This window comes from Gavialis gangeticus, unplaced genomic scaffold (assembly GCF_001723915.1).
Source record: "Gavialis gangeticus isolate Ggan-Ray unplaced genomic scaffold, GavGan_comp1, whole genome shotgun sequence".
Lineage (NCBI taxonomy): Eukaryota > Metazoa > Chordata > Crocodylia > Gavialidae > Gavialis > Gavialis gangeticus.
In genome coordinates, this window is record NW_017728996.1 from 34,464,793 (window position 1) to 34,476,581 (window position 11,789).

General features: G+C 39.0%; 1 protein-coding gene across 1 annotated transcript in view; it reads right to left on the minus strand.

Moving 5' to 3' along the window:
* Positions 1-11,789, minus strand: part of ADAM10 (ADAM metallopeptidase domain 10) — a 136,327-nt gene that overhangs the window by 24,466 nt on the left and 100,072 nt on the right. Inside the window, exons 10-12 of the mRNA XM_019504302.1 lie at positions 11,217-11,400; positions 10,367-10,517; positions 1,438-1,621 (exon numbers count right to left, since the gene is read on the minus strand). Of these exons, the coding sequence (XP_019359847.1) occupies positions 1,438-1,621; positions 10,367-10,517; positions 11,217-11,400 (519 nt within the window). The remainder of the gene's footprint in view (positions 1-1,437; positions 1,622-10,366; positions 10,518-11,216; positions 11,401-11,789) is intronic.

Sequence of the window (11,789 nt, forward strand, 5' to 3'; positions counted from 1 at the left end):
TGTTGCTTTTAGGTGTAAGTAATGATGGAAACCTGCAAAGAAACAGTTGCAAAACTAGGCACAGCATTGTAATATGTAAAAAGAATTCTTTATCAAAACCATTGCACTGACATGGCTATTCAACAAAATAAAAATAGATCAAAAGTGTTAAAGAGACAGTATTTGAAATTGTTTTCCTTTGGAAAAGTAAGACTATTCAATTTATTTATATTTTAGATATATATTCTGTCCTTCCTAAAAAGGCAGCAAAGTCATGATAATCTTATCAAATGTGATTCAAATTCTGGATGATCCCTCAGGATCCAATTCAGTAGCAAAAGAGTACACCATCCAGAGTAAAGTTAAAAACACACTATTTCAAAATAAAAGTAAATTTATAAAGGAATCTTACTGCCATTTCTTCATTTTAAGATGACACTAGTTGTTTGAACATTTGGCTCCTGTATTCATAACTAGACTGCAGATAAATCTTACTTTTCTTCATGCAGCAAAGGATTGTTGCCATCACTGGACTGTTAGAACCAAACTGTGACAATGGGGGCATGCCTATCCTACTAACTTACTGTATGAGACAGTGCTACGCTGAACCAGCCCATGCTGCTCCATGAAAACTGCTTCCTGATCAGAAGCAGAGTGGTCTCCTTAATGTAGCATTGTAAGCGGGCTAAATTAGCTCATTAGAACTTGTTTGTGTGTGGCACCATTCTAATATGGATAAATTACATCCAGGTCAGGAGGTTTACATGTGGAGCAGAGTAGTGTGTTTCTGCATTATATACCTGATATGAAAAGTTAGTGGTATAAAAATACCCAGGTGTTACTTAGTGTCTAATATGAAGACTCTCTCTCTCTTCTCTTTGCTTCAAAATATCATAGTGATTGATTCATGAAGAGAGCCATCTACTTCCAGGGATTCTGCAAATCGGGAAAGTGCTAGGAGTCTAGGATTACTCCATATGCATAAACATAACACATACACAGGAACTATCTGTATTACTCTCCTATAAAACCAAACCAAGCACATCCAAAGCATCTAAAAAACAATAGGTAAAGTTTCCATAGGCTGCAAGTTGGATTAACCCAAAATAAACAAACTTGTTCTTTTTCAAATGAAAGTGACTGATAACAAAACAAAGGTAGGAAAACTTTCATCTTGCTATGTGCCGTAAAGAGTCAAACTAAATACATCTTAAACATGGTTTAAAAAGCACCTTGCAAATATCTGGCTAGTTCTACAAATCTATTTAATCAGTCTCTGAGCTATCAAAATATTAAATGGCTGAGTTCGCTTGTTCCATTGATATTAACTGAATTGAGAAGAAGTGAACACTCCCCCCGCAAGTTTAAGAAAAGACTCTGTTGCAGTGCTATCCTCAATAGGTACCGGAGTCACACTGCTTTACAATTTGTAGCATTACCTCAGGCCATAAAACTTACCCCATTTATACAAACTTGTGTTTGTCTGTTGCAATCTGTGAAGTTTGGTTTAGGATCAGATGCTGGGCAGAGAGCACTGTAACCATTACACATTCCTTCTCTTGCACAGTCAGAATCATTCCGACACTTGTCGGTTTTCAGTTTGAAGGTACATTGTGCGGTACAGCAGGGTCCTTGACTAGGACTAGAAAGAGAATCAGAAAAAGCAAATGAAGAAAAATGAAAACAAATTTTTTAGAAGTTAGTTTTGCATCCTGAAGCCAGACAAATCTTCAAACTCTTTACTAAGCAAACGGTAAAAATAAAACAAAAACTTTTCTAAGAAATGTCCACATTTAAGCAGAATGCCACTTACATCTGTATCTACACCAACAGTTTTGTTATTTCCCATCTGAGACCATAAAAACCGTATACTGATTTCCCTCCCCCCCGAAGTAGCATATTTGCTACACTGCAGGCAGTAATTCTCATCGTGTCAACTGTAGTGATTACAATATAAAAATAACAAAACTCTTTCTAGTTACTTGCACTAGAAAAATGACTTTTCCATGTGCACTTATGTTTGAGCATGTTCATAAATATTTAAAGGAAAGGGGCTTCATTTTGTAATTTGGCTGTGTAAATAATTAGTCGATTAGCAACTGCTACTACTACTGGCATAGACTAAATTAAAGAAGAACTAGTTTGTCTGACGGCATCATTTTCATTTTTAAAAAGTTCAGTCACAAGCAGTCTATCTATTCTCAATCACCTACATAGCTGTTGGTCTGAAGGGAACCTTATCAGTCTCCTGGTAAAATGAAAAGGCCCTGAAATGCCATTTTCAGAATTAAACAGGTGCATAAATCTGATCCCTTCCTTACCAGATTGCCATAAATAACCGGGCTTACAGAAATAACCTCGGAAGTCGTGGTTCACTTGCAGCTAACAACATGGGCTGGAGAGGCCAGAAGCAGATCACCAATCCTAATATTCTCAATCCTAACAGATGGTTAAAAGAATACTTCTTATAAAAGATATCTAATAAGAATATCAGTACCACTAATATGCCAACTGCAGCAGGAGGCAGGAAAGAAATTACTTAGGAGTAAACTGGGGTGGTTCACTGTGTAATGTCCATATGCAGATTCTCACTGTGGGTGACTTCAAAACAGTTTGTACATACCTGGAGGGAAGTGTGAGTTACCTACATGAAGAGTGACAGGGACCACCACACCAATAGCAACATCAGCCCTGAAGGTTTCTATACTCAAATAGCATTTGATGAAGGCATAACTACAGCTCTGAGCAACCATCTTTCAAATATCAGCGATGGACTCAGCACAGGGAAGCTCTGGTCGTACAAGCGGTTTCACCTTTGTGATTGTCTAACAGTTTGACTCTGGAAGATATCATCTGGACAATCTTTGGGCTTGTAAAATGGTGCCCTTTGATCTCTACCTCTTGTTGTAGAGATAAAGGGCTGTGAAGGCTTTCTGAGGCAGACTTAGGTAGAAGGACAAAGCTCTTTTTATTTCAAGCATCTAGAAATAAATGGCACCCCGACTCTTAAGGAATGAGTACACAGGAAGAAAACCATCAAATTTATTTACTGATTGGAAATCACACACATGGGAGCGGTCCCTGCACTACTCCCATGACTGGATTGCTAAGAAGCACATTCTGGTGCTATCCTGTTTGCTGATATAACACATATTATAGTCTTGTGTCTACTCTAATAGAGTAGACAATTCCCTCAAATGTAGTGCAGGAAAGCTTGACAGATTTTCACACCTGTCACAAAACAGTCACAAACAGGTGCAAGTGTAGGAATGGCAACCCTCTGTATACACTGGATAGGTCCTTCTGCTACCTGGGTGAAGACTGAACCATTGGGATAAGGGAGGGTGTTATCAGTGCACTCAGCAGGTGCTCTGCTAGAAAACAGACATCTCACAACTAGGACATGCACCAGAGAAGTCTGAGACACACCAGCACCACCATGGCAGTATAGATCAAGACAAAGAAAAACGTCTCGACTGTTGTAGCGGGCTCACGCTCAGCTAACAAAAGGAGTTCTCCCAGGGCCTTAAATCATTCCTGCAGGAGACACGCTACATGTCATGACACCCGCAGTAGGTTCTCTGAACTCCAGTCTTAGAATAGGAGCCAGGTTGGGCTTCTGTATGTTCACTAACAGCCCTATGACCTGGAACAGTTACACTGTTGTGAGAATAATCTCTGACGTCTGCTGGAGAAGGCCCCTTTCACCATCCAAATAACCTATGAAAAGGCAGATTGTGACCTGACCATTCCCTCTTCCCTCAGCTGTGAAAAGCATTCAGCCAGAGTACCTTGGAGACTACTTGTGGCTGGCAAGAGCCTGAATGGAAGGACTTTGTAAATGTCCTAAATTACCACAAAATAGGGATTTTCTGCAAGAAAGTCTGATTGCAATATGAAAATATTGATTCTGAAAGTTGACAGATACCCAGAGGAGACCGTATAATGGTAGCCAGTATCATCATCACGAAAAAAAATTCTTCTTAGAGTCAGGATGGAGCATCATCATCCCCCTTTCCTCTCTGGGACCATAAAATAACTATTGTAGAAACTTCTTCTGAAATGCACTGGTACATCCGCTTTCACACCCACAGATTGCACAGCTAAATGCTGTTTCCTTCTTGAAACTGATACTTTCTGGGACCAAACAGAGGAAGACTAATAGGAATGCCTCAAGGTACAGTAAATGTCTACTAGTTATACCTCTTCTTCAGATCTGGGGACTATGCTTCCAGGGTATGTAAAGTGGCTCTTGAACCTTTCAGTGTATGGAGAGTTTATCATCATGCTGTATAACTCCTCTCCTTCTAAAGGTAAAACCATCTCTGTAACACCTTTGGGAAACCTGGAACCCTACCACTCATGACCAATGTTCCATAACTACTGAGCAGGAGGTAGTATTCAGTGTCCAGCACTGCCTGAAGAGATCTCTTGATCACTACATACCCTGTGGTAAACAGTGCATGGTACCAGCAATGCAATGGAATCCATGTCTTCCCAGAAGAGCTTGCTAGCTAGCTGTCTGGAATCAAAGATCAGCTGATTTTTGTCCAAAGAAGTCAAAAAGTTTGGGCTCTTGCTCTTTACTAGTGATGAATAGCTGCTTAGATTTCTCATGTGCCACAGCTGCCAACAGGGCATTCAATATAAAACCATTCAGGCACCTCTGGAGAGGACTTTGTATTTTTCTCCAATTTCCTGTCAGCCACAACACAAGAAACAGGAGTCTGTCTGTCTCAGAGGCAAGACTACTTTAGGCCTCCACAATAACGGGAAAATTGAAGGCCCCATTGCCAAAAATGACACCATAACACAGATGGGTATGAGCCCTTCAGCCACTCTGTCAGAAGTGAGGAGGTCTGGGAAGGCAGTCTGGAGAACCTGGACCGCTCTCTACTTATAGACTTTGTAGACTGGTGAGGTGGCTCCAGAGACATGCTCAAAGTGGAATCATGCTCAAGGTTGAAATGAAGGCTGACAGCAGTATTACAAAAGCTGGATCTCGGGCTGGATTAAAATCTGGAACCACGGATGAGAGGAAGACCTCTGATCATAGGGATGAGCATATTAAAAGTATTAGAAGTGTGTCAAAGGAAGGCCTCAGTATTTTTTTCTTACCAAAACAAAAACTTCAAAGGGGTAAAAAAGCCCTCAAAGGCTGCCTATACACATGCTTTGTTTTTTAATTAGAGCAGTTCCCAGAGAGTCACTCTAATTAAAATGCCTCACTGCCATATGTATTAAGCCCCCATGCGTTTAAACATGGCCACAGGGACCAATACCCATGATGGTGAGGTAGTGCTGAGTGTTCCAATTAGAACACAAACCAGCATGTGTATAGGCAGTCAACAGGGCTTTAACCAAAGCTGTATCTTGAAATAATAAATCAACAAAGTGCCCCATCTTGAGTCCATAACAGCTTGACAAAAACTGAGGAGCAGGAAGCGTGCACCGCCTTTTATGTCCTTGGCACATGTGCACCTACAGTGATGGTAGGTACATGGACACAGGACAAGTACTCAAAGCAGTAAAGTTAATTTTCTTTAGAGGACCCACTACATATCCATAGCAGAACACTGGGGTTCCCTGATAGGTAACACAGTAGCAACCAACCACTGGGATGAAATCCAGCATTCTTCATAGCAAGTTCTTGCCCCAAGCTATTCCAAATTTTCAATATATTATGCCCTTTTTATGCTCAGTAGTTTTCTCCCTGATAGCATAGTTAGAAATTAACATGTAGCCTTTTCAGGTTCAGAAATCCAAATTTTGACTAGATATAGTTCTAAATGTCTTGTACAGCTGCTGCATACTAAAATTCATATTTTATATTACCGATATGAAATAAAAGACTGAGGGAAATACAATGATAGCTGTCAGAGTACTTAAACAGAAGACAACAAAACTCTCACTCAAACAGCAATTTACATACATGGTGCTTCAAAGACATGTAAAATACAATTGCATGGAAATGTTTTTCAATTTAAGTAAGCAACATAGAGAGCTGGGCAAAGGAAAGCAATTAAAGCAAAATGATGGAGCATTCCTTTGATGTCTGCCTTGTTATGCTCCATATGTGTTTTTAAAGTGTTAGAATTTAAATTTGAGCCAAGTCATAAGGCAAGGCAACTGAGCAAGGTTAACACCTAGTGGTTCAAAATTAGCTGAAGATTTTTTATTTATTTATTTATTTATTTAGGAGAAGCCTAATATGGGGAAATAGTATGAAAAAGCATAACAAGGGGAAATATAGTGTCCATCTTTAAGAAAGGGAAGAGGAAAGATCTGGGGAAATAGACCAGTCAGCCTCGCCTGTCTCTGGAAAAAAAAAAGAATGCAGCAGATCCTCAAGGAATCCATCTCTAAGCACTTAGAGGAAAAGGTGATAAGGAACGGTCAGCATTCATCAAGAATAAGTCATGCTTGACCAATCTGATGGCCTTCTATAATGAGAAGATTAGTTCTGTGGATGTGGGGAGAGCAGTGGATACAAGAAAGCTTGACTTTAAGCAAGGCTTTTAGTACAGTTTCCCACCACATTCTTGCCAGCAAGCTAAGGAAGTGCACGTTAGATTAATAGACTTGTATAGTGGACAGAAAACTGGCTGGGTTGTTGGACTCAAAGGGTAGTAATCAATGGTTTTATATCTAGTTGGCAGCTGGTATCAAGTAGAGCGCCCCAGGGGTCAGTTTTATTCAATGTCTTCATCAATGATCTGGAAGATGGGATGGAGCGCACCCTCAACAAGTTAATGGATGCTACCAAGCTGGGGGTAGTAGATATGCTGGAGGGTAGGGCTAGGATTCAGAGAGACCTAGACAAACTGGAGGACTGGACCAAAAGAAATCTCATGAGGTTCAACAAAGACAAGTGCAATCTCCTGCACTTAAGACAGAATAATCCCATGCACTGGTACAAACTGAGGACCAACTGGCTAAACAGAAGTTCTGCAGAAAAGCACCTTGGAGTTACAGTGGACAATAAGCTGAATGTGAGCCAACAGTGTGCCCTTGTTGAGAAGAAAGCTAACAGCATACTGGACTGCACTGGTAGGTCCACTGCCACCAGATCGATGAAAAGTGATTATTCCCCTCTACAGGTTTCCCTCACTTTACGCTGTACATGGATTCCTGGAAAATGGCATGCAACTCGAATCCACATAAAGGGAACCATTTTACAGTGTAACAAATAGGGATTCGTTCCAAGACCTCAACCATACTGAACCCCAGACCCATTTCTATCAGTTTTACAAGACTATTTTGGTACTCGCCAACATCAGTACACACAAGCACAGGGCACTATTATAATGGGGACGGCAACTACAGAAATGTGTTGCAAATGAGCAAGGTGCACAGATTCACACAGGAGACTACATTTTGGTGCGTGTCACTGGCACAACGCACTCCACAAAGCAGCTGACTGCAGGCTTCCACCACATCGATCGTATAAGAGTGCATTTACCTCGCATATAATGAATTTTTGGTATTAAAAGGGTCATTACATAAGAGCGAATTTGCACGTGCAGAACCTGCATAAAGTGAGGGAAACCTGTGTTCACTGCTAGAGAGACCACATCAGGAGTACTGTGTCCAGCTTTGGATCCCCAATTACAGAAAGGACATGGACTAACTGGAGAGAGTTCAGAGGGCAACAGAAATGGTTTCCCAGCCCTCTAACATGACTTATGAGGAGAGACTGAGGGAACTGGGCTTATTCAGTTTGGAGAAGAGAAGACTGAGGGGGGATTTAATAACAGGCTTCAACTATCTGAAGAGTGGTTACAAAGAGGATGGAACTGGACTGTTCTCAGTGGTGGCAGATGACAAAACAAGGAGCAACTGGCTCAAGTTGCAGCAAGGAACGTTTGGGTTAGACATGGGGAAAAAGCTCTCTCACTAGGAGTGTAGTCAAGCACTGGAACAGGCTACCCAGAGAGGTTGTGGAATCTCCATCTTTATTAAGTTCTTAAGGCCCAGCTAGACAACGCCTCAGCTAGGAAATTATACACTGATGATCCTGCTTTGAGCAGGGGGTTGGACTAGATGACCTCCTGAGATCCCTTCCAACCCTAATTTGCTATGATTCTAAAATTGTAGGAGCTGAAAGAAGATGGAGAAAGATTGGCAAGATTGGAAAGATTTAGAAATATACAAAGTGGTATTAGTAGACTATGAAAAGTAGCAGTGTGAAAAGAGGATATGATTATTCTATTGCCTGCATTAAAATATGCTTCTACACCTGGCTCAAATTACCCTCAAAACACTAGATAATCTTCCATCGCATCTTCCATCACTGATAGTATTCTGTAATAAGGTAATAGTTTAATGGTTTACTATAGAAAGTGGTGCTGAATATATGACAAAATACTGTCATGCAAAATCATAATTTTTATGAACTCGGATGCTTGGAAATAAATTATAAATCTTTCATAAGTGTTTAAGCAGGCATGATAAGAACAGTAATTTATCAACACAATAGAATCTTATATTAAAACTAAAGTTTTTATCACTCAAGTTTACTTTTAGTGGTTTTCTTCATTGTTGATGAAAAGTTTAGGCTATAAGCTGAAAAAGAAAGACTATCTGCAAGGGAAGTTAGTTTGCTAGTGTAAATAAATAAATGCATTTAAATTGGGTGAAGTTTTAAATTGATGCTATGAAGATCGGAAAACAGATAACCGGTTTAATGAGGCACTAACTGGGCTGAGCTGGGATACACCTCACATAAGGTAGAGTCATTTACACATCGGTCTTAAATGTCAATTAGCCACAACTGTTCAGAGGCAAAACCTTAATTTGGATAATTCAAAGGTGCTTAAATGTGGGACAATGGGCTTTCCATCTGTAAAGTCTGGGGTTCCCTTATGGGGATTACTCAAATCCCAATCAAGTGAGTTGTTTGTTTATAGCCAAGTAGACAGTGACTACAAAAAAAAAAAAAAGGTTTTGCAAAAATAACTTAATTCACTAAAATACTTATGTGCTTTTCAGTCTTGTTTGGATATTTTCATACAGTGACTCATATGGTATACTGCCTATAAGCAAGGTGACAAGATATAGTTTGATTGTTAAAAATTGGAAGTGCTGGAAAAATCAGTATGGTATTAAACTGTACCCTCAAATCACCTCCTTCAAAACCATGTAAAACATATGGCACTGTAAGTCTAAATTTGGTTGCTTTCAGTGTGGCATAACAGTCTCACAGAAATGGTAAAAAGATGTTTCACACGATTCAAACACAACAACAATGTATACTTGGCAGTATCAGTCTCCAGAGAGTTCTTACATGAATATAGACTGTCACATATCTGGCCCTATAGACTTTAAATTATTTGCAACAGTATATATATAAGATAAGGAAGTCTAGAGCTGTAGGGAGCCGTGTTTGGACTCGTTAGTGCTCTCTTGCACATAACATTATAAAGCCATACCCTTTACTGTTTTCTACTAAACAATGCCCTTTTATGCAAGGGAAAGTTTTTGTGTTTCACTGGTATTTTAAACATGTTAGCTGAATAGCTGAACAAAATGGTACTACAACCAGGTCTTTTATATCATACAGCAGCAGAACACTCTTTCAGTGTCAGTTCTTCTACTCTGACTGAAGTTCAACATTGCTGTCTGGCAAGCCATTAAAAATTTAATTCAATGGATTCAAAGGCACTGTGGCACCAGTGAGGATGGAAAGCATATTACATGTAATGAGAACAAAGCAGCCAGAAATAGTTGAGAGACAAGAAAAGCTGATACTGCTTTAAGTTTGAAAACCTTTTACAGTGGATATTAAAAAATCTTATTGGTCTTTATTCTCCTTCCAACAAGAAAAATACATTGGAATACATTTTTTCCCCTCATGCATATTACCTAGCTCAAAAGTGTAAGAGAAAAAGAGGGAGAAAGCAAGGGATTAATTATACTTTGCAAAAATTTTTACAATTCAAGATCACCAGAGAAATTTGGGAAAACTACATTCTTAATGAAATTAGGAGTCTCCTCAGTCTGGTTTCTAGAAGACAGCTGTCCAAAACAGAAAATACTTAATTGCAGCTTTGGTAAAGAAACTATAGACTGAACGCACAGTGAGATTCAGCATATGTGGTTCTAACCATTAATCATTTTCCAAAAACTAATAAGAAATACATTTCAGAAATGTTCTATTATGTAAATTACCTTTAATGCCAAAAGGCAACATAATACTGTTAGGGAAGTTCCCTTTAAGTGCATTTGTCCTACAAAGTTAGGGGCATTCTAATACAAATAAGACTGTCATGTACAAGTACACTTCATGAAGGGATTTATTTAGACAAACTATCTTATTTGTAAGTATGAATAAATGAAAAAGCATAATTATAACTGAAATGTACGATGCAACTTAATTATAAAATACCTGCATGATTTGCCTGGTTTTAACTTGCATTTGCTATCTTCTGATTGGTTTGCATCATAACAGCATTCATCTTTACATTGGTCACTGTATCCACAATCACACTGCTCTCCTTGTTCTACCAATCCATTACCACAGATGGGCTGACCAGACTCTGAAAAAGGTAAGCGTATTTTTATAAAACTAGAAAAAATGTATATCAGAGACATATATGGGAACTCAATCTTAACGCGTCACATTATTACCCACATTTATGTGCATTAAAGGCATTAAGACTGCTGTGGTACATATTAGACATTTATAAGGACACTTGTACAGTACTGTTGTTCATTATCCAGTTTACTATTTCCTATTATGTATTTTGAATTTATATCATGTGCAGAGTTTCCACTGACAAGAACAGAAATTCCTCTTACAAAAACCTAAAATCTGCAGTACAGATATGAGACAAAGTTTTGCTTTATGTCTCTAAGTTAGTATCTTCTTTTATGCAATCCTGCCCCTCTCAAAGAAGTTATGAAGACCTTGTGGCAAAAAAGTGCTGATAAAGGCTGGAATAAGCTCTCTCATACTTGAAAGTCCAAAGCCCATTTAGCAACGGCTTGCAAAACTCTGCAGGCCTCATAAAAGCTCACCCAATAAGTGATCAAGGCGCTGCATACAATACTCAAAAAACCCATACACAATGAGGTCATTAAAACAATGTGTCTGCATCTTCTGCACTATTTGTTTTTTCAACATTTGACCATGAAAACATAATTCAATTCCTTATTTGTACATATGCCAAACGTGAGGTTAATTTTAGAAATTAAGCTGAATATTCAGTGTTTTATAAGAATGACTAAATACATACCAACAAAACAATTATTTCTTTTTTTCTCAAGCACTTGGCTGATATTTCGAATGCTACAGATGGAAAACTTGTTGTTGTTAAGTTTATCCCCAGACGTAGCTCTTGCATACATGATGTAATTGCCATTTTCTTTTTGTCCCAAACTCTTGGATTCTCCTGGAGTGCATTCCATTCCAGAATCATGCTGCAAAATCAGAACATAGTTAACTATTTAACAGAACAGATTCCTCTTATTTCCTTACATAGTTGCTTAGTTTTGGGGGTAACAGACCAATTTGTGAAAACTAATAGGGTAAGAAAAGAACGTACTGATTAGGTCAATTTTTGTGTGTTTGTTTAAAGAGCAGCATCCCAAGAGAGAAATCCTCATCTACAAATCTTTTGTACCGAATCAAATGAATACAGACCAGGAAAAAAAAAAAAAACTCAGAACAGTGAGGTACAGTAATTGCTTTTGGATGTTGTGGCAGGGTACTTGGTGTGCCTGCCACCTGAAGAGGTCAGGAAGCCTGCTGAGCCATGGGCAGGTGGGGGTCAGGACTAACTGGGCAGGTGGGGGTCATGGCTAATTGC